The sequence below is a fragment of the Synchiropus splendidus genome, chromosome 14 (genome assembly GCF_027744825.2).
Source record: "Synchiropus splendidus isolate RoL2022-P1 chromosome 14, RoL_Sspl_1.0, whole genome shotgun sequence".
NCBI lineage: Eukaryota > Metazoa > Chordata > Actinopteri > Syngnathiformes > Callionymidae > Synchiropus > Synchiropus splendidus.
In genome coordinates, this window is record NC_071347.1 from 3,633,467 (window position 1) to 3,656,459 (window position 22,993).

Consider the following 22,993-nt stretch of genomic DNA (forward strand, 5'->3'; position numbering starts at 1 on the left):
CACAGAGCATTTCTCTTCTGGATTTCTCCTAAAAACTCTTAAACATATGATGTGTTTGGGTTAACATCCAAATAAAAATTCAACTCCAAATTCTGAAATACTGAGATGTTAATAATAATAATAACAATAATAACTTGAGTATGAATAAATTAAAAGGAAGGATAAAGTGCCAAAAAAAAACAAAAAAAACTGCATGCTATTTACATGTCATCATGTATCATCGAGATTTAATGGTTTTTGATGGTTTCATCATTTTGTTCTTGCATGTAAACCGCTATTTAATCCATTTTTTTGTTTGTGAGCCTCTGTATGACACAGTTTTGCATGTTTTCTTTTGAAAATATCCCTCATTGGCTGCGTCATATCAGCAGTGACCTTTAAACTTCATAGTTGCGTGTGTAAATTCCTGCCGCACTTGTTGTTTCCAAGGCTCCTCTCTCCCCCTTCCTTCCTTCCTTCTCCCTGCAATTCCTGTGTGTTTGCTGTTCACTTGATCCGGAGCGGAAATTCCTCTCCGTTTTTGTGAATGACAAACTCATTAACAATTCATCAACACGGGCCCGCTTCATCCGGCCCCCGTTGCCCGGGCGACCCAGCAAGTCCTCCTCTCATTGGCTGAGGGACGTGACGGAGCCCACGCCCCGCCTCCAGTGTGGAGCCATTCAACAGCCTGACGCGGAGCAGAGAGCAGTCGAAGCCCGCAGAAGCCTCGCTCCAGTCCGCAGACAGTAGGGAGAGGGAGAGCCAGGCGGACTCCGTGTTCCGGGGATTCGCACGCTTCAAATAGGATCGATCCGAACCGGATCTCTCGCGGCAGAGCTGGATCCCTGTGGAATACAGACATGAGAAGAGGCCGGCGGTGACTCATTGATAAAGAACTCGGGCTTGAAGCGGACGGATGCATGAATGAGCGCCAGCCACCGGATCTGGACCGAGACGAACCCAGATTGATTTGAGCGTTCGTTGACAGCAGTATTATGGGCTTTTAAACCGGCGCTGAAGGGACGCGTTCTTGGAGCCACTGTTGTTCGAGTCGCCTCAACTCTCAACTGCGTATAAATGCTTGACAAGCTCAAGCCAGTGGTCCAGCTCGACTCGGTCATGGCGATCAGCAAAACGGTGGGCTGGCTCCGGGAGCAGCTGGAGACCCGCAGGGACGGCCTGCTGGTGATGGACTGCCGCGCTCAGGAGCTCTTCGACTCCTCGCACATCGACACGGCCATCAACGTGGCCATACCGAGCCTCATGCTGCGCCGGCTCAAGAAGGGCAACCTGCCCGTGCGATCGCTGCTCTCGGACGGAGAGGACCGCGAGAAATTCGTGCGGCGGTGCAAGACGGACACGATCGTGCTGTACGACGAGTACAGCCGGGAGTGGAACGAGAACGTGGACGGAGGGTCCGTGCTGGGTCTGCTGCTGAGGAGGATGAAGGATGAAGGCTACAAGGCCTATTATCTGGAGGGTGAGTGCACTTCTCTTCTTCGCTCTTCATTCATGGGCGAAGTCACGTGACTGCCGCTCAGCTTGATGGAGGGGCAGACCTCGCTGACCTCAGTGGGTTTGGTTGTGATTTCCAGGTGGCTTCAGTAAATTCCAGGCCGAGTTCCCCTCCTTGTGTGACACCAACCTGGACGGCTCCTCCAACAGCAGCTCTCCCACTTCCCAGGTGTTGGGCCTGGGCGGTCTCCGGATCAGTTCAGACTCGTCTGACATCGAGTCTGACATTGACCCCAGCAGCGCAACAGACTCAGACGGCAGCCCGCTGTCCAACCCTCAGCCCTCCTTCCCAGTGGAGATCCTGCCTCACCTTTACCTGGGCTGTGCCAAGGACTCCACCAATCTGGACGTGCTGGAGGAGTACGGCATCAAGTACATCCTCAACGTCACCCCCAACCTGCCGAACCTCTTTGAGAATGCCGGGGAGTTCAAGTACAAGCAGATCCCCATCTCGGACCACTGGAGCCAAAATCTCTCCCAATTCTTCCCCGAGGCCATCAGTTTCATCGGTAAGAAAGCCCGTGAGTGTGTTTTAGTGGGGCGGAGACCATCCCAGGTGGCTCCCTGAGAACATCCTGACCAAGGGGTTTAATCACCTGCAGATGAAATTAGGTGACCTAATCTGTTGTCTTATCGCTGCCAGGAAGTTCTTAGGTTCATATTGCGCAATTGAGATTAGATGAGGCGCCTCTGGCCGGGGTCTTATCAGTGCCCTAGGCTGAGACGCACTATTGGCAGATGAAGACGTGAGGCCACTGGGCTCAAAGGCTCCGTGCACTGGTGATCTGACTGGAGCAGAAGTCCTGGGGTGTCTCTTGTGTAAGTGCGGCACAAAGGACGGCGTTGAAACAAGAGAGCGGGGAGAGTGAGCGGAGGGAGGGAGGGTGGTAATTTGAGCGCAACAGGAAGGAAGCAGCATTGAAAGTAATCTAGGACATGGCATCACCCCTCCCCTCGCCCCCACATGACAAAAGGAGCCATTTACAGGGCCTGTTGACATCCTGTTTGCCTTGACATGCTGTCCTCATGACTCCTGCGTTTACATGCCCAAATGGCACCATTGTCAGACTCACCCTGGCGAGCGGAAGGATAGTTTAATTGAGCGTAATAGTCAATTTCCCTGACGGCTACTCCAGACCACAGGACGGAGAATGTCTGCTCTGTGTGTGTGTGTGTTTGTTGGCAGACAGGAGTGAGAAAGATACCGAGGGAAACATTCCAGCTGCTCTGCTCAAGTAAAAAAAAAAGTCAAAAATAGTTGTCACAATTTTCCTCTTCTTCATTTTATGACCACAAATCCGGTTGAGTGTCAAGTGCAGCTTTGTCGACCAGCTAAGTGGCAAGTGTAGCAGAAGTGTGTAATGGTGCTTTTCTCCCACCAGATGAAGCGCGGGGTCAGAAGTGCGGCATCCTGGTCCACTGCCTGGCCGGCATCAGCAGATCAGTCACCGTCACAGTGGCTTACCTGATGCAGAAGCTCAACCTGTCCATGAACGACGCTTATGACATCGTCAAGATGAAGAAGTCCAACATCTCCCCCAACTTCAACTTTATGGGTCAGCTTTTGGACTTTGAACGCACCCTGGGTCTGAAGAGACCCTGTGACAATCGCATGGCGCCACCAAGCCAGCCTCTGTACTTCAGCACGCCCACGAACCACAACGTCTTCCAGCTGGACCCCCTGCAGTCCACGTGAGGTCCGCCGTGAGCTTTCCTGACTCCTCTGTCGGCCAAGAAAGCCGCCGCAACACCTCTTTCTCTTTTTCGGCTGCTCGCTGTGTGATCAGACTCCTATCGATTCACCGTATGAAGGCGAGTGCTGCTCCAGCGTGGGTCCAGGAGGACAGGCCGGGCCTGGCCGTGCTGCCGCTGCTCTACAGTTGAAGAGGACGCACGTCTTTATCAAAGTGCTGATGCTTTTGTCAAAGAAGAATGTAGTGTGCCAAAGAGACACGGTTGTTCAGACTGGACAATGATTTAAACCCTTTTGGTTTGTTTTGGGGTTCGGCACAATTTCCCCAAGCATGAAAGTTGCCTGTGTCTTCTGTGAAGACTTGTCAGCGGGAGTCAGAGCGCCCCAGCGTTTGATGGCATGCAATGGACTCCATTTTTATACCTGTGGAGTCTATTCAACACATTTATACGTGATGTACATTTGTATCTAAGAGACTATTCAGCTGAAGCCTTGCTCTGTACCTTCCAGTACATCAAGATTCTCTTCTTTAATATACCGTTTTTACATAAATGTATATCAGTCAGACCGTTGATGATGCCAAAAATCATGTAGGCTTTTTCAAAAGTTGTGTAGAAATGTGTACACGTCATATTTAATAACCGCTTTAGGTGTCCTTATTGCACCAGTCCTCTCACAAATCAAAGTTTGTTGTTTGCCTTACTCCTGCGCTCCAGCACGGTTCTTATTCACTCGACGAATGGCTTTGGTTTTGGGACACAACCAAACTTCTAGCCATTATCTTGGCATCAGACTCTCCAGCTGGTGTGGTTCATGCAGCAGGGGTGGCTTGCCATGAGTCTCTCTGAGGGCCAGTGTGAGTGGTCCTGGATGCACAGAGCAGGAGGCCACACCTCTTCAGGGAAATGCAGTTTTTATTCGTCTGATGAGAGAAGAGGAGTCTCTGCTCGAGGAAGCCATATGCTTGGTGACTTTCAAACCCTCCCCTCCCCTCTATTATGAATGTAAAGAAATGATAAGTTATTAATAAATTGCTATTTTGTCTAAAAGTTCTGCCTTCTTCCTTTGACGCACGTTGTTGATGTTATTGTTCACAGCATTTATGTAAGTGTCTCCACGCGCTCAGTGTTGAGCAGCAGGGCGAGTCACGACTACAAACACTAGTGAATCATGAGGCCGCTTCTCAAATCCCTCGCTATTCATTTACACCACTTCTTCCGCCTTACTTTACAATTTGGACTTGTTCTCTGGTGTGACACGGTCCTGACAGGGTGATGAACATCCTGTCCCTGAGAACAATCATTCACAAAGTCATGCCTCAGGTGCAAAGTGATTCCAGTCACGCAGTAAACAGTCGGGCTGGTTTTACCAGTGTTGTCACTCGACAGGATCACTGGCCTCTGGTGTTTCCCACAGGTGGTACTGCTGCATTCAGCCTTCAAAAACAGTCAGGAGGTGATGGCTTTTCTGACTAAATAAGAGACAGACAGATGATTGTGCTCATTGAGATGAGGAGGAAGGAGTCAAGTGTTCTCATGCCAGTCACTACTTCATAGCCCAGCAGACAAGTTCATCTTTTTGCGGACGTTCCCATATGTAAATTGATGAATATTGACATATTGACAAAATTAGAACGTATTATGATCATTTTCAAAACTGTCAAGCACAATAATATTTTTTGCAACAGTCTACACACATGATCAAAAATTGTTTGCTCAAACCAGAACAATATATTTAAACAAAGTTGGGCTTGGAATAAAATATTGAAAGCCTAGCGTTTACAGTAAATATTGACACTGTATATATGTATATGTTAAAGTGGGCTACGATAAGGAAAAAATCATTAATTCAGAAACATACATTCAGTTCGTATAATATCAAACACTCAAATTTGCAAAGAATGCTGCGTGGGAACATGCGGTTGGAGATGTGGGTATGTCCAACAGATTGGCAATAAGCTCAGAAAAAAATGGAGATCAATATTATTGTGTTCAGTAATTTGAAGTAAACGAAGTAAACATTGTTCTTTAAATATTTACAAAAAAAAAAAAAATTTAATAAAAATTTTTATACACTCACAACGATTATAAAATAATTCAGAAGCTGGATTAAAAATCGAAAATACGTCCAGTCAAAGTATAGTTTTCAAAAAGTTTTATATTTTTGAATGTTAAATCAATGCAATTCTGAGATGTAATTCATGTGTTTTTAAATCAATTAATCGGAAATGAAATATTATTTCACTTTTTATTTAATGTTATTTACTAGTCCATATGCTAGCAAATAGCAAACATGTAGACAATATGTCATGTGGAGCATAACAGAAATAATATGACTCGCTGGCTCCAGCTAAATCATTGCGTCGCCTACGAATAGTTAACACGTTGCTTCATGAGAAGGGAAACGTGTCAATAGGTTTAGAACCTCAAGAAGCAAGTCAGCAAGTTTTACATTGTGTTTCAACAAAGGAGGTGAATCATTGACAAATTAATAAAAGGAGTGATCTGCACAGTCAGTCCTGGTGTGAATGATTTACAATAAGATCTACACTCTGGTTCGTGCCAGTATTATCCCGGTGTACCTTAAACGCCAATGCAATGGTTTCTTTACAATCCACACTGACTTTCAGTCAAGAGTGATGTCCTCTCTCAGAGCAGCGACTGTCCCAGAGCTTGAACGCAGTCGGCATTCACCTGACGGGAAATCCCCTTGTTTGCTTGCCACAAGCTGCGATCACGAGTGCTGGTGGGAGAACTCGATCCCAAAAGTCCCATTCAGACATATGAGAAAATGTTTTACAGCATTTGATGTGTGCTCACATGTGGGCACTTTGTGGCTGGGTACGGTGCACTTGCACTTGTCTTCTCCCTGTGATTTCTTTGCCATGGCAACTATCTTCTCTTTAGCCGACTGACCTCCATATAATATCAGCCTGTGATAGGAGCATGGATACTGCACATATACACCTTTGTGAACACAAACATTTCGTGACTGGGATTGTCTAGTACAGGTCATCTTATAGTTGACATCCTTCTTTTGGGTCTTGTATCGACAATGTGAGTGCAACATGTCTTTGGCAGTAAAGCACATGAGAATGGAAGGGATCCAGAGGAAGAGCCTTTAAAAAGAGATTGAAAACGATCGGCTTAAAAGGTGCACACTTGGCAGTTTTTGTAATGGTAATCTCGGCAGCTCCACAAGCTCTGGAGTCACCAATGTTTCCATAGCAACCAAAGCACAAGAACTTACAGCTCAAAATATGACTCTAAGCATTGTCTAAACCACATGAGTCTAACTCTGGCTCAGGGGCCAAAATCTATGGCACTGTATAAAACAGACCATGTTGATATCATGGCCTACAGACATTAGTGTTCAAGACTTTGCAGTGGAGATTATCAGTGATAGATTACCTCGGTGCATTGAACGTGCTTGGAATTGTGTTCTTTCTAAAAATGAATTTCCATTAATATGCTTCAATTCAAATTCTTCAGGAGAATAGTTCCACCTCAGACACATTTCATTGGAGCTGCCTAGATCAGGAGCAAAGACGGCGCCTCAACACTGAGGCACACAACACACTCAACATTATGTTCGGTAAGTGAACAGTAAGGACTGGACAGTATCACTTGACCATAAATGAAATTATGGGGTTGTCACTGCAAGGCAGCCTCCTCCATCTGACTCTTGAAAATCCTGCCTTGTCACACCCTCATCCAAAATGTAATACTTAGAACTCACATGAATGAAAGAATAAAGATAAATAAATAACTCAACGTTGGCAATTTCCAGACACTTTGGTGGGTTTAGTGACAATTTCCCTTTCTAGAAACATCTTTCTGGTACTTCTTGTATATCTCTTCAATAAGTTTGCTAGATTATTATTAATATTATTGCAAGCAAGATGCTTGATATGAACCATTTCTGGCAGATTTAATCACTCTTTTTGTTTGTGTGGAGATGAAAAAAAGTGGACCTTATCAAATGACAAGTGGATGAAGATGAAGCTAAAGTTTGTAAACCAAACACGAACAGTTGTTTAGCATTGCAGTAGAGTGAGCAGAGTGCAGCTACGCAAAGCTTTGTTCTTTTTTGTCTTTGTGCTAGACAAATGGCTGGGAGTCAGTACAGGTCTGATGGAAACAGGAGGTGTTGGGTGGTATGAAGAGCTTTTATTCAAGATGAGTCACTCCTCTCTCCCCCTCCTCTTTTACAGCAGTGGGTTGGGATCTCTCCACTGACACACTAGACCACACTAACATCAGGCATTCCAATCACAGACCCTTCATTTTTACAGGCATACACCGAACATTCCACCCGCTCGGAAGTTACACCACTACACCCCCTCTCACAGAGGAGGTACAGGAAGGAGCCCTTTTTTCCTCATTTCTGAATCAACCAACGCAAAACCAATCATTTGGTAAGACTATTGAGAGCAGCTGTGTTCGCTGTTCATATAGTCTGTCTTTTTCTCTACCCCACTGGTTTACAGAGTAAGATGTATGCAGCAGTAGTAGACTTTAGCACTGTTTTTCTCTTTTTTTTAATTTTTTTTTTTTGAATTTTTCCATTGTATACCATCATCCGCCACCAAGGTCACCTTCGTATTGGCCCGAGATAAAACATCTTTGGCTGCAATTGCACCCTTGTCCATTTTTTAAATGTATTTATTTATGCAACAAAATGAATAAAGCACAACCGGTTCCTTTGATGCTCAACTTCCCTGGCCGCTCAATGGAAGTCATGTCACAGCACACTGTCTGAACAAGTCTAGGTAAAGGTGGCACAGTGCAGACTCATGAAGGATCGTCCACTTACTCACTAGTTATGATTTGTGTGCCTCAAATAGGGTCTCGTGCTGGTGCCAGCTTTACTTTGGTGGAAAACCATGATTCACAAGGGGCAATTCCACGTTGTGTTTTTTATTTTAATACATAATTACAAATAAAACAGGACACATTGTGAGAGACATGTGACCTAGAAAAAACATTTTCTTTTTTTCATTTCATTTTTTTAGTATATCATGTTTGTCAACAGAAATGAAGCATGGATTCTTGCATGGGTATGAATCCTTTATCTTACCATCCAACAACGACACCAGTGAAACTGAAAAACAAATAACCACCCCGGAACCAAAGAGGCAAACTGACTAAGGATGTGAGGATCATAAAACAAGAATTGTATCCATTTCATTTCAGTCTAATTCTGTTATTTGCACGGAGCAAAATTGAATTTGGACTCATTTCCTCCCCATGTTTTGAGGAAATAAGAGGTCACACGCCCCTCTTGGAATTACTGTCATTCATGACTCACTTGCACTGTTTCCAAGGGAGCAGAATTCAAAACACTCTTCATTAGTGACAGTTGTGCTTCTTCTCTGTCGACCTAAATTTATTTGGCTCGGGACCAGCAAAAGCAACAACTTTGCTCCTGTAGTCGGACTCTGCGGTGTTGATAATCCACCAATAATAGCTGGAGAAAGATTGAGCCAGGTGATCTGAGTCTGTAGTAGCTTCTGCAGTGCTCCTTGACCTCCTGAAGTAAACAACTGAACAGAAGACCATCCAATAACATTATGTATCCAGAGAGAAGTTGGTTACACATTATATAAAGGTTAGGATTAAGGAGACATTATTCTTACCATATTAAGTCAGGTCCACTAGTTGCAATACTTTATGGTCCTTGTCATAAATGACCATAAATGATTATGAAGAGTCAGTCATAGCATGTTCTTATGAATGAAATATGATATCTCGTCAGTGTATTAATAATGCATTATTGGTGAGAGTGCAGTGTCACAGAGAAGCCTTGTATGTGTCTCACTACATGCTACACTAGCACTGGACCTCAGGTCTTTTCTTCGATGATCCCTGTGGAACAGTGTGTATCAAGCATTTGTCAGAAGAGCTTAGGGAGGGGTCTTCATTACCCATGATGTTTGCGGATCATATAGTGATCTGTTGTGACAGTAAGGATGAGATGGAGAGAATGAATGAATGAGAGCGGGGCAGGAAAGCAGGTGACAGGAGAGTGGTAGCTAGAGTGAGAGGGAAGCTTTGCAAGGACAGCAGCGAGCGCTGACAAGAGGTAGAAGAGTCAGAGTTGAAGACACTCATGGGCGTGACAAGGAAGGGTAAGACAAAGCAACTAGTATATATCCCCTGTGGAGAAGCTTAGAAACAAAATAGGGAGGCAAGCCCTGTTCGACATATGGAGAGGAGAGACAGTGAACATAATGGAGGAAGACAAGCATTGAGATATATGGATGTGATGAAGGAGGGTGTGAACACAATACTGTAGATGGGACCAGGGTGGACGCACAAGATGAGTTGAGGAAAGGCCTTGAGACAAAGACCAAGATTGTTGTAGCTGTTCCACTCCATAGTGTACTCAGAAATGACACTTGGTCGGGGTGATACACAAATACAAGCCCATCAGTTTTGGGTCATGTGTTGGGGAACTCTAGGCTGAGCTTGATGACATCCCCTCAGAAAGATCTTTGGAAATAAGCATTTCCTTTTGATGAAAAACCCTACATGCAGTAATCAGCTCTGGAGCCTGGAGCCATCACACAGCCCGAGTTAATGCAATCATTCAAAGGAGGAAGTCCACCTCAGTATGGAATTTATCTCCTGAGGATGACAGAGGCGATGACACAATGTCTGGGTGAGTCTCAGGATTTCGACAAAGTGAAGCTGCCATGTGAAGGGGAAGTGTGTCAGATTTTTGCATGCCAATGAGGTTTACAAAAGAATGAAGCAGAAAAAACATGTTTCTTTCCCTGCAATTTTAGCCTTCTCCAGAACATGAGGGATAAAGATGTCATGCATTTGCATGACATCTTTATCGCCATTGTAAACAACAGAGTGATGCAAGAGCCTGTTTAGCACAAGGACGGCAATAATTTCTCTCATGAAGGAATAAAAAAGATCATGTAACGTCACCATTAACTGAAAACAAGGGAGATTTCCTATCAACAATAAAGAGAGAATAAATGTTGAACATAATGCATGACGCATATGGACAACAGGAGATAGCTGGATGCAGAAACCAAAGGTTTCTGACATGGCAATGACCAAAGGGGGCAGTTATGTAAAAAAAATATGTTTTTTTAAGTATCAGGAAGATTAAGATTAGGAAGGACTGAGGCAGGCGGGGGTGAAAATGAAGCACACTGGTTGAAACAAGGGAAGAACAAGGGGCCAAGCTTTTAAAAAAAATCTCACAAGCAGAAGAATTGCATCGTAGCCGGGGGAGGACGGGTTCATATCTTCTGTTAGAATTCATTTGATGGTGAATAGAAACAGCATGGGTCCATTCAGAGGGACCCCTGTCACACAACAGGGGGTGTGAGTGGCCACTTCTGCCAGTTTCATTTCAAACACCCTTCGTTTTGTTCACATTATGGCCTCGCAGATGTCGTGTCATAGACGAAGAGCAGATCTTGCTTCTGGTCCGGGTGTCGTGCCCGAGGTGTGAGGCTGACAGCATGCAGAAAACTGATAAGGACACTTTTAGACCACACGTTAGCGCAAATGATGAAATGGGTTTCACAGAAAACCCATTAGCAAGTGTGTGTGTGAGCGTTCAAGATGTCCTATATGGGAATGTTGCAGACTTCAGGGACGTTGACTATAAGTGTGCGTGTATAACTGTTTATATGGGGGAAACAATGTTTGTGCTGAGCATGACGGCTGAGGAAGTGCACTCTCCTACCATGTGCCTATGTGTGCCATCTTCATTGTTCACCAGTAACTCTAGAGCAAAACTAGTGCACATGGATTGCACAGAAATGAGATTTTCCTCTTGTGAGAGGTAATACAGCTGCATCCACTCCCTGTAAGTACCTGCAACAACCCACCCCAAATGCATTTTTAATAGAATATTCCAACTATTGCTGCGATGTGGCATCAAGGCACTTGGTCTGTTCTCTTTAAACATAAATACACTATGAGATTTGTCTCCTCAGAAAGGCTTTGAGTCCTTCCCAGACTAAAGGACTGGAGAGTCCTGGTGTAATATTGGTGTCTTGGAAGCAGCCACTCGACGTGCATTTATCAGTCTTAGCCGATGTCTGCAGTGAACATATAACTAACCTGATATCAGCTGTGTTTTGTAAGTCGTGCCGCCGACGATCTGCAGATGTGCAGTTTTGCCTTCAACTTTCCTTCGCTCAGGTTGTTTTGATTGTTAGTTCTCATAAGAAAACATAACATGTTGGTGGAAGGAGACGACATTACCACCACATTAGTAACCGATCAAACGCGACTCTGTACTTTAGAGACTCTGTAATCTGCTATTCTTGTATATATAGACAACACAATCTCAGGAATATTTCATTTTAAGCAGAAACTTGGCAGTTTAACTCCAAAACCTACCATAGGAAGTGGCTCAAACATGGTGACAGTGTTGAACCATCGCTCCGATGCGCTGACTCTGGACCTCTGAGGTTAAACTACTTGATCAGTCAGCATGATCACTGTCTACAGATTCAGTATAACAGTCTGAAACGGCGTCTTGCTTCCTGTCAGCTTCAATTGCTCTTCCTCTATGGTCATAGGAACCGGAAGCACCAACTCTCTTCACGGAGGTGAACCGCTCATAGCTAGATTGTTGTTGCACTGTGTGTAAACGGGGAGAACATTCAGAGCAACTGGCTTAATGGAGCTTTGGCCTTAGTCGGGCTACTCTCTTCATGTGACCATATCTAAATGGAAGTGCCTCCCTGTGATCATTGAGCTCTGCGAAAGCATCAGTAATATCAGTTCCAATCACTGATATTTCATTGTCCACCAGCTTCTGTCTGGAGAACACCACCCATCTCATCATGAGAGAATCATCCTTTTTCAGGAAGGCCATCTCCATCCAAGGATTGAGGCGAAGGCTGAAGGGTTGAATTGTTGTTTCTTTGTTTGATGTACCATGCTGCAGTTCACTTCAGTGACAGCTAGATGACAGGAAACAAAAACTCAAGATACCAAGAGGAGTAAACTCGGCTGATGTGGAGGGATCGGTGCCCAGTCTTTGTTTTGAGCAAATAAGGGAAAGGTCTTTTCGACAGTGTGGGCTCTTGAAGTCGTCATGAGAGAAAGAGGCAGTGTGAAAGTGGAGCTGGAATTATTTTGAGAGATGAGTGGTGCTGGAACAAGGCAGTGAGTCCAGAATCCAAACTAAAAAGTAAAATATCTTTTTTTTTTCAGTTGCAAAGAAGCAGAATACCCTTTAGAATAGAAGGCATTTCAGAATAGCAAGTAATTGTCCTTTTAGCAAATGAATTTGTCTGAATGCAAATTGTTATTCAACAATTCGTCTGCAAACCAAGTCAAGTGGAGCAAACCGAAAAATGACTATAGTGATGAGTAATGCGCTCTTTGTCAAATTCAAATGGTACTTTTGTTGCATAATACTTAAAATTAGAACAGACATTTCTCAACAATTGCTGAGTCATACTTTCAGGCAAAGAGCGACCCCCATGAATCAATGGAGGAAAGATTTTGATTCATGCAAATGTTAACATTTACATGAATCAAAATCTATCTGGTTTCTGGTACCATCAAAGCCAAGAGGACTGATGACCGAATGCTGCTCTTGCCCTCGTAGGAAAGCACAATGAGAACATCACTGAAGTTTATTTGGGAAGATAATAAAGCAAATGTCTCTGTTTATTCATCACAGTTCCACCGCGGCAGGTTAACTGCAAGCTAGACACTTCACAGCCATTGTTCTCCTTATCTAGTAAATATTAAAGGGTGTCCTCACACGAGGGAAAGTGTGAAGTGCTGCAGCACATGTAGCCCAAAAGTCAGAATTCCACAGGCTGAGGGAGCACAACTGTGCACAGCTTAATCTCTGTCCCTGGTCTCGCTCCTCAAGTCTTCTTTCGTTCCTGCTCTTTCACTTATTAAACCCAGCAGGCGCACAGAGTTGCCCAAGTACTGAATGCACACTGTTACAAACCTGTGATGCATTTGTTTTCCAGTGCCCTGTCAAAAAATATTTGCGAAACACATTTATACAAAGGACAAAGTTTTTTTTTCCAATCTACTACTGCTGTTTACATCATGGTATGCAATACACAATATGGAATATGGAATTTTATGGACTTCTCTAATAAATTTTTATATTTATTTATTTATTTTTTTATACGTCAACATTTGTTCCCATAAATACTTTGTCCCATGTATTCGTGTGAGAGGCAGGCACACTATAAACACAGGAAGAACATAATAACACAAAGGAATGGGGTTCACTTCAAACTTATGTTGTGTTCAAACCAACGACCTTCTTGCCAAAAGGCTGCAGCACTAACCATTGCTCTACAATTATATTTTCTGTTCATCATTTAAGTGATGAACCAAAAACATGACCAAAAAGTGGAATAATAAACTTTAAATAATCAAAAAAAAAAAAAAAAACATGGGGCACCATGGTGTTGAAAGGCAAAAGAAGTAATCTCCACAAATGAGGCTGCAGGTTCTCAAAAAGCAAAATAGCATTTTGATTCATGTCTGACTTTAAACTATATTTTAACACATTTCTAAGAACGCACAAGACTGTGAACACAATTTCACCATGCTGTTTAGAGGCGGTTCTTTAAATGTGGAATTCTTTTGAGGACTCAACTCTTGTGACGCACTTGCGTTGGCGTGGGAATGTTGGCGAGAAGGGGAACTTTTCTGCTGAGCTGTGAAGTCAGTTCCTGTTACGTAAGAACATGATGCTCCTCCTTCACTTTTTTCCATGTGGATAATCTTCCTGTGATCCACCATCGAACAAACTCACATCTTTATTCTTGGTCTTCTTAATCATCGCTGAATGCAGCAGTGCCTCTATAAGGAAGTGCCGGAAGCCAGTGAACCTGAAGACCTTGCTGAGTTGCTATCTGGTAAAACCAGCCCGACTGTTTACTGCGTGACTGGAATCACTTTGCACCTGAGGCATGACTTTGTGAATGATTGTTCTCAGGGACAGGATGTTCATCACCCTGTCAGGACCGTGTCACACCAGAGAACAAGTCCAAATTGTAAAGTAAGGCGGAAGAAGTGGTGTAAATGAATAGCGAGGGATTTGAGAAGCGGCCTCATGATTCACTAGTGTTTGTAGTCGTGACTCGCCCTGCTGCTCAACACTGAGCGCGTGGAGACACTTACATAAATGCTGTGAACAATAACATCAACAACGTGCGTCAAAGGAAGAAGGCAGAACTTTTAGACAAAATAGCAATTTATTAATAACTTATCATTTCTTTACATTCATAATAGAGGGGAGGGGAGGGTTTGAAAGTCACCAAGCATATGGCTTCCTCGAGCAGAGACTCCTCTTCTCTCATCAGACGAATAAAAACTGCATTTCCCTGAAGAGGTGTGGCCTCCTGCTCTGTGCATCCAGGACCACTCACACTGGCCCTCAGAGAGACTCATGGCAAGCCACCCCTGCTGCATGAACCACACCAGCTGGAGAGTCTGATGCCAAGATAATGGCTAGAAGTTTGGTTGTGTCCCAAAACCAAAGCCATTCGTCGAGTGAATAAGAACCGTGCTGGAGCGCAGGAGTAAGGCAAACAACAAACTTTGATTTGTGAGAGGACTGGTGCAATAAGGACACCTAAAGCAGTTATTAAATATGACGTGTACACATTTCTACACAACTTTTGAAAAAGCCTACATGATTTTTGGCATCATCAACGGTCTGACTGATATACATTTATGTAAAAACGGTATATTAAAGAAGAGAATCTTGATGTACTGGAAGGTACAGAGCAAGGCTTCAGCTGAATAGTCTCTTAGATACAAATGTACATCACGTATAAATGTGTTGAACAGACTCCACAGGTATAAAAATGGAGTCCATTGCATGCCATCAAACGCTGGGGCGCTCTGACTCCCGCTGACAAGTCTTCACAGAAGACACAGGCAACTTTCATGCTTGGGGAAATTGTGCCGAACCCCAAAACAAACCAAAAGGGTTTAAATCATTGTCCAGTCTGAACAACCGTGTCTCTTTGGCACACTACATTCTTCTTTGACAAAAGCATCAGCACTTTGATAAAGACGTGCGTCCTCTTCAACTGTAGAGCAGCGGCAGCACGGCCAGGCCCGGCCTGCCCTCCTGGACCCACGCTGGAGCAGCACTCGCCTTCATACGGTGAATCGATAGGAGTCTGATCACACAGCGAGCAGCCGAAAAAGAGAAAGAGGTGTTGCGGCGGCTTTCTTGGCCGACAGAGGAGTCAGGAAAGCTCACGGCGGACCTCACGTGGACTGCAGGGGGTCCAGCTGGAAGACGTTGTGGTTCGTGGGCGTGCTGAAGTACAGAGGCTGGCTTGGTGGCGCCATGCGATTGTCACAGGGTCTCTTCAGACCCAGGGTGCGTTCAAAGTCCAAAAGCTGACCCATGAAGTTGAAGTTGGGGGAGATGTTGGACTTCTTCATCTTGACGATGTCATAAGCGTCGTTCATGGACAGGTTGAGCTTCTGCATCAGGTAAGCCACTGTGACGGTGACTGATCTGCTGATGCCGGCCAGGCAGTGGACCAGGATGCCGCACTTCTGACCCCGCGCTTCATCTGGTGGGAGAAAAGCACCATTACACACTTCTGCTACACTTGCCACTTAGCTGGTCGACAAAGCTGCACTTGACACTCAACCGGATTTGTGGTCATAAAATGAAGAAGAGGAAAATTGTGACAACTATTTTTGACTTTTTTTTTTACTTGAGCAGAGCAGCTGGAATGTTTCCCTCGGTATCTTTCTCACTCCTGTCTGCCAACAAACACACACACACACAGAGCAGACATTCTCCGTCCTGTGGTCTGGAGTAGCCGTCAGGGAAATTGACTATTACGCTCAATTAAACTATCCTTCCGCTCGCCAGGGTGAGTCTGACAATGGTGCCATTTGGGCATGTAAACGCAGGAGTCATGAGGACAGCATGTCAAGGCAAACAGGATGTCAACAGGCCCTGTAAATGGCTCCTTTTGTCATGTGGGGGCGAGGGGAGGGGTGATGCCATGTCCTAGATTACTTTCAATGCTGCTTCCTTCCTGTTGCGCTCAAATTACCACCCTCCCTCCCTCCGCTCACTCTCCCCGCTCTCTTGTTTCAACGCCGTCCTTTGTGCCGCACTTACACAAGAGACACCCCAGGACTTCTGCTCCAGTCAGATCACCAGTGCACGGAGCCTTTGAGCCCAGTGGCCTCACGTCTTCATCTGCCAATAGTGCGTCTCAGCCTAGGTGACTGATAAGACCCCGGCCAGAGGCGCCTCATCTAATCTCAATTGCGCAATATGAACCTAAGAACTTCCTGGCAGCGATAAGACAACACATTGATAAGATTAGGTCACCTAATTTCATCTGCAGGTGATTAAACCACTTGGTCAGGATGTTCTCAGGGAGCCACCTGGGATGGTCTCCGCCCCACTAAAACACACTCACGGGCTTTCTTACCGATGAAACTGATGGCCTCGGGGAAGAATTGGGAGAGATTTTGGCTCCAGTGGTCCGAGATGGGGATCTGCTTGTACTTGAACTCCCCGGCATTCTCAAAGAGGTTCGGCAGGTTGGGGGTGACGTTGAGGATGTACTTGATGCCGTACTCCTCCAGCACGTCCAGATTGGTGGAGTCCTTGGCACAGCCCAGGTAAAGGTGAGGCAGGATCTCCACTGGGAAGGAGGGCTGAGGGTTGGACAGCGGGCTGCCGTCTGAGTCTGTTGCGCTGCTGGGGTCAATGTCAGACTCGATGTCAGACGAGTCTGAACTGATCCGGAGACCGCCCAGGCCCAACACCTGGGAAGTGGGAGAGCTGCTGTTGGAGGAGCCGTCCAGGTTGGTGTCACACAAGGAGGGGAACTCGGCCTGGAATTTACTGAAGCCACCTGGAAATCACAACCAAACCCACTGAGGTCAGCGAGGTCTGCCCCTCCATCAAGCTGAGCGGCAGTCACGTGACTTCGCCCATGAATGAAGAGCGAAGAAGAGAAGTGCACTCACCCTCCAGATAATAGGCCTTGTAGCCTTCATCCTTCATCCTCCTCAGCAGCAGACCCAGCACGGACCCTCCGTCCACGTTCTCGTTCCACTCCCGGCTGTACTCGTCGTACAGCACGATCGTGTCCGTCTTGCACCGCCGCACGAATTTCTCGCGGTCCTCTCCGTCCGAGAGCAGCGATCGCACGGGCAGGTTGCCCTTCTTGAGCCGGCGCAGCATGAGGCTCGGTATGGCCACGTTGATGGCCGTGTCGATGTGCGAGGAGTCGAAGAGCTCCTGAGCGCGGCAGTCCATCACCAGCAGGCCGTCCCTGCGGGTCTCCAGCTGCTCCCGGAGCCAGCCCACCGTTTTGCTGATCGCCATGACCGAGTCGAGCTGGACCACTGGCTTGAGCTTGTCAAGCATTTATACGCAGTTGAGAGTTGAGGCGACTCGAACAACAGTGGCTTCAAGAACGCGTCCCTTCAGCGTCGGTTTAAAAGCCCATGATACTGCTGTCAACGAACGCTCAAATCAATCTGGGTTCGTCTCGGTCCAGATCCGGTGGCTGGCGCTCATTCATGCATCCGTCCGCTTCAAGCCCGAGTTCTTTATCAATGAGTCACCGCCGGCCTCTTCTCATGTCTGTATTCCACAGGGATCCAGCTCTGCCGCGAGAGATCCGGTTCGGATCGATCCTATCTGAAGCGTGCGAATCCCCGGAACACGGAGTCCGCCTGGCTCTCCCTCTCCCTACTGTCTGCGGACTGGAGCGAGGCTTCTGCGGGCTTCGACTGCTCTCTGCTCCGCGTCAGGCTGTTGAATGGCTCCACACTGGAGGCGGGGCGTGGGCTCCGTCACGTCCCTCAGCCAATGAGAGGAGGACTTGCTGGGTCGCCCTGGCAACGGGGGCCGGATGAAGCGGGCCCGTGTTGATGAATTGTTAATGAGTTTGTCATTCACAAAAACGGAGAGGAATTTCCGCTCCGGATCAAGTGAACAGCAAACACACAGGAATTGCAGGGAGAAGGAAGGAAGGAAGGGGGAGAGAGGAGCCTTGGAAACAAGAATTTACACACACAACTCCCATAAGTCTTGCCACAGCAAGTCTGCTCAACTGTAACAGACACACTTTGACACTACTGAATCAGGTGGGAAGGACAATGAAAAACTGAATTCAACTTACAGTTTAATTATTCTAAATCTGCTTGACCCAACTAGAAGTCGCCGTACACTGATGAATGTTACACTCAAGTTACACTTACTGACTCTTCTGATGCTGCCTTTTGTCTTCATGTCATGTCTGCTGTCTCTATACCATACATCATTTATCGAGCATCTCATTCACTTTACAGCTGCAGCCCTGACTCCTCTTCACTGATTTTGTTATCTGTCCGTCAGTCTGTTTGACAGATTGTTGATATCTGGACTCATCAGAGTCTCTACTGCAGGCATGTGCACCTTTTTTTGGGAAAAACAAAGAACCCTTTGCCAAAATTGTAGTTGGCGTTGGGTCAGTTTGTTTGCAACGGTCTAAGCAATTTAACAACATAAAACACAGCATGTAATCAACCACTGAAATATGAACGTCAAACTTGAAAACAAGGTCATGCACTGCGCTTTGTAACAACCCAGTAATGTAGGGGAATGGAAGAAAACCATCAGTTCTCTGGATGAAGGGGATTGTGCCAGCACCGTGTTTACCTGAGAATGTTGGCGATGCTGAAAGTTAAGTGACTGTCCAGTCGGGCAGCAGATTGTTTTACACTCATCACTGCCTTCTTTCTCTGCCCGCGCAGTGAACTCACCATCTGTCAGAGACAGCTGATCTCTGAGAAGCAGATATCTTACCTGGCTGAATGCTCGCCACACACTGCTGCACCTCTTTTTGTTGACCTTAAACAGGCCAACCTCTGGTTCTTCAGGGATGTCATGATGTGGTCTGTTGTCTTCTCAGTCTTCCTACACTTCCTCTCAGGCACATGGTCACCTCAATGCAGTCTTCAGAAATGTATCCACATAAAAATATACAAGTCAATGTGTAAGCCTTCGCAGTATCAGTTTATTGCAGGTCAGTTTGTGGAGCAGAGGTCCCTCACTGTTTGAGATCCTTGATAAGACATTGAAATTGAAAGTGATCCATAAATCTCATTTTCCCATTTGAGTTTGGGGAAAAAGCACTGAGTCTCTCCTCCTCCTGCTGAGATAAGCGATGAGAAGAGCAGAAATGGCATTAAGGTGAGAATCATAATATGCAGTTGTTAATTCCAAAGCGCCCTGTTATCTCTATTGTTGTATATCTTTGCAATAAAAGGAATGAACAGTGCACAGGGAGCAACATTGCTGGTGCTTTACTGCAGGTCACTGCGTGTGACACACCTCGATAGGTTACACAACAGAGGAAGCTTCAGCCAGCAGCAAATCTAGACAAGAATGCAAACAGATGTGTGACGGTTCACAAATGAATGTGGGTCCTTTTAACTTTACACATATCGCGTTTGAGACCATGCGATAAACAGAGTTGCAGCTAACCCGCTGCCTACATACTGAGACCGTGTTCGTGCCGTTGTCAGTACCAGATCAGTTCAGGGGCGGGCACTCGTGATGACCTTGCACTACAATATGCTTGTAAGTTCACGTCTTCACGGCAGCACTCGCACAAAACAAAAAAAATCACTCTAATCAAATGTCAACAAGTTTGTTTGCCAGCCAGCTTCCGTTGCTTCCTCTACAGTATACAGAGATGCAATCGTGAAACAAAACAAAGAGCTCCAGGATTCAAGGAGGCTTTGCTGTCACTCCAGAATAGAGAAATAACAGAGCAAAATGTGTTCTCAAAGCTGAGTGGTGGCGCAAGATAGAAGTACTGAAAACTGTGCAACACGTGGGCAGAGTCGTAGGGAGTGCCATTGACTTTGCCATATAAATGACTTTAACTGCGGAATGAGAAACTTACATAGCTTTAAAAGAGCAAGTCAGTGTCATCATCAGTAGTTGCCACTGTGCTGAGCCAATTTAGTTCCCACACTGCATGCAGCGTTGTCATCATCAGTTGAGTACGATGGTTGCCAATGACCGCAACAGTACTATTTTGTACACGCTCCGTCATGTTCTCATAGAATTACAGTTACATCCACGTAACTATTTCTGTGTTTCGTTTTGTTCCTCGTAATGGCGTAGTATACCAACTCACATCAGACTATTCTTTGCCCTAGAATTGAAGTAGAAATGACAAGAATTTACAGACAATTCCAGAGAAATTTTGTTTTTCATTTTGTTCAGATGTGCGATTTATTTTCTCATTTTTATTGTGTAATTGTTCCACAATCTTCGGAGAGGCAGCAGCTTCTAATATGCTTATGAAGACTGTCAGTCATGATGGCCATTGGACTGTGAGACTCACAAAAAGGAACTATACCTGCTCTGTTGCCTAGTAAATGTTCTGATGAGTCATATAAACCAGGAATGAAAAAAGAAAAATATTGAGTGCTTGATTGTTACTACGGATAATGACAAGCTCTTTGAGGCTACATCATCGGCTGCACTTGATCACGGATCGTGATTCAATACGTGGATTTTAAACAACAACCTGGGACATCACGGATGAGTGAAGCAAATTTGTCTCTTCAATCTTATCATTTGTCTGATAGCTTAAAAAGACCAGACTCCATTCAGCTGCCACTCTTTATCTCCTCATCTTTGTCTGTGCTGAACTCTAAAGCTGACCGCAGCTGACCCCGTCACCCCCACCAGCGGAGGCCTGAATGGACCACAGGAAAAATGTCACCTCGGAGCACAAGTGAAGTCTCTGACCTTTTACCTTGAGGACGTGCCCACCCTTTGAGGTTTTTTTTTTCAGATTTTTTTTGTCACACTTGGTAGGTGATGGTTTTCCTACCAATTGACCCGAGGCTCTCACTAGCACTTTGGTGTTAGCTCTCTGTAAACACACATGGACGTTAACACTCGTAGCATTTCACAAGTGGGGACTTGGAATGAATGGTTGGTTCCTTAGTTCCAACAAAATCCTTCCTTAGTTCCAAAGCTCCAACAAATGACAATTCTTCCATGTACAGATGTATTTCATTTTCTTAAGCAGAATTTCACCATATCCATTTAAGTCAAAATACGTCATGAAATAACATTTTTTTACAGTTTATATTCATTACCTTGACTGTCTCCCTCTATGTATTGAGTGAAAAGAAATTTGTCTTTTGAATTTGTCTGTCTGATGTGTGATCTTCTGCAGTGAAATTTGTGCATAGTGGTGTCTGTGCTGTGGAGAAGTTCTTCCAACTTTGGGCTAATAAAAATGCATTGATCTTGTGAAAGAATTTGAACCATGTATTTTGTCGTTTCATGTCATAATTGAATGTTTCTGACAATTTTATTTTGAGAATTCATCCATGGCTGAAAGTCACCCATTCTTCCTTAGTTGCCGCGGAATTGCATATGTTTATTTGATTTTCCACAATGGCGCAGCAGTTTATAACCATTTTCATTCACTTATTCTAGTGTAAATTCCCACCTCTTTTTAAATAATAGGGGTTTAAGTGGATTCAACTTCCACAGATATTTCTAAAAGAAATAAAAGATGGTAGAAAAGGACCCTCATAAGAACCACGTCGAAAGAGTAGGGCGAAGGGAATGGTATAAAGTGGACTGTGGGTGAGACACTTAGCCACATATACTCAGGGTTAGACAAACTCACTCGACATGAAGCCGCACACTTTCAGGTTCAAAGTTTTTCTTCATTCAGCCTGCCCCCTTTCCCCTCATGCAGCATGAAATCTGCCGCTCAAATGAATCTTGGTGGGGGTGGGGACTCCGCCCTCCCTCGGGGCCCCATGAGCCCTTTTGTCTTGATCAATGGCCTGCAGTTAGCTTGAAAGTAGGGTTAACCTGAGTGTAGCTCGCACACGAAACGCAGGGATGTAACCAATTGTAATTCATGGACTTTTCCAATATGGTTGTGACTCTCCTCCCTCTGTCATGAAGCAACTTTTCTGATAACAACATCTTCGAGGTGTCAGAAGCCTTTCTGAAATTCTGCTGGTTCACTCGAGGCCAAAACGATGTTCTAATTTAAGACATTTCAGAAATTCAAGAGTTTGATTATTTGACTGTTCATAGATGTTCCAACTCAGTTTTCAACCTTCAACCTTGGCAAGCCTTTCTGCTTTGGTAACTCGCCTCAAATCATCAGACAATTTCTACTCTCTCACTGAAAAGTATTTTCAGACCCACATCTCTTTACACAACAACAACAACAACAATAATAATAATAGTTGAGTTGATGGACAAACCAATATTGTAGTTCTGCCGTGACCTTGATGAACTTTTGTCTCTCATGCTCCCCCCCACTTATTTGGAAAGAATGCATCTTCACTTCCTTGTTTCCTTTTCATTAGCCCTTTCTCTTGTGCCCCCGCCCCTGTGGTGCCCCCTCCTGGGGCAGTTAAAGTGCAGCTGTCGCTCTAAGCTTTCCATTATCCTTCCTGCCTGCAGAGCAAAGCTGAGGAGTGGCAAAGAAGGAGAGGAAAGTGTGGGATGAGATTTTCTCATTTCTGGGAAATTGTGGGCGTATTTCTGGATGACTAAAACAGGTGGTGGCCCACTTCTCCACTACCTTTAACGGTACAAGTATTACGACAGGCTGCATCTACATTACTCAACAGAGGTTTGCAGCACTGTTGCCGCATGAATAGGTTTCATTGTGAGACATTTTTTCATGTTTGTATGTCCAAAGGAACCAAAGAGCACCACCAAAATCACATCACGACTATGTTCTATGGCCTTTTCAATTTTTCAAATATGTCTGTCCAAGTTTTTCTTTTT

The 22,993-nt window shown here is 45.1% G+C and overlaps 2 protein-coding genes across 2 annotated transcripts; one reads left to right on the forward strand and one right to left on the reverse strand.

Annotated features, from left to right (window-relative positions):
* Positions 1-693: 693 nt before the first annotated feature.
* dusp6 (dual specificity phosphatase 6) lies at positions 694-4,239 on the forward strand. Its single transcript, XM_053886218.1, has 3 exons — positions 694-1,462; positions 1,578-2,006; positions 2,880-4,239. The coding sequence occupies exons 1-3, from the start codon at positions 1,060-1,062 to the stop codon at positions 3,191-3,193; spliced, it is 1,146 nt and encodes a 381-aa protein (XP_053742193.1). The 5' UTR covers positions 694-1,059; the 3' UTR covers positions 3,194-4,239.
* A 10,153-nt stretch (positions 4,240-14,392) lies between these two features.
* LOC128770721 (dual specificity protein phosphatase 6-like) lies at positions 14,393-17,965 on the reverse strand. The gene is made up of 3 exons (XM_053885536.1): positions 17,179-17,965; positions 16,635-17,063; positions 14,393-15,752 (listed from the first exon to the last, which is right to left on the reverse strand). The coding sequence occupies exons 1-3, from the start codon at positions 17,579-17,581 to the stop codon at positions 15,439-15,441; spliced, it is 1,146 nt and encodes a 381-aa protein (XP_053741511.1). The 5' UTR covers positions 17,582-17,965; the 3' UTR covers positions 14,393-15,438.
* Positions 17,966-22,993: the final 5,028 nt, after the last annotated feature.

Bases quoted from the DNA above. Each gene is read 5' to 3' on its own strand.
- dusp6 (XM_053886218.1), top strand. From the start codon at position 1,060: ATGCTTGACAAGCTCAAGCCAGTGGTCCAGCTCGACTCGGTCATGGCG. The intron at 1,463-1,577 runs GTGAGTGCACTT...TGTGATTTCCAG, and splicing joins CAAGGCCTATTATCTGGAGG to GTGGCTTCAGTAAATTCCAG. The intron at 2,007-2,879 runs GTAAGAAAGCCC...TTCTCCCACCAG, and splicing joins CGAGGCCATCAGTTTCATCG to ATGAAGCGCGGGGTCAGAAG.
- LOC128770721 (XM_053885536.1), bottom strand. From the start codon at position 17,581: ATGCTTGACAAGCTCAAGCCAGTGGTCCAGCTCGACTCGGTCATGGCG. The intron at 17,064-17,178 runs GTGAGTGCACTT...TGTGATTTCCAG, and splicing joins CAAGGCCTATTATCTGGAGG to GTGGCTTCAGTAAATTCCAG. The intron at 15,753-16,634 runs GTAAGAAAGCCC...TTCTCCCACCAG, and splicing joins CGAGGCCATCAGTTTCATCG to ATGAAGCGCGGGGTCAGAAG.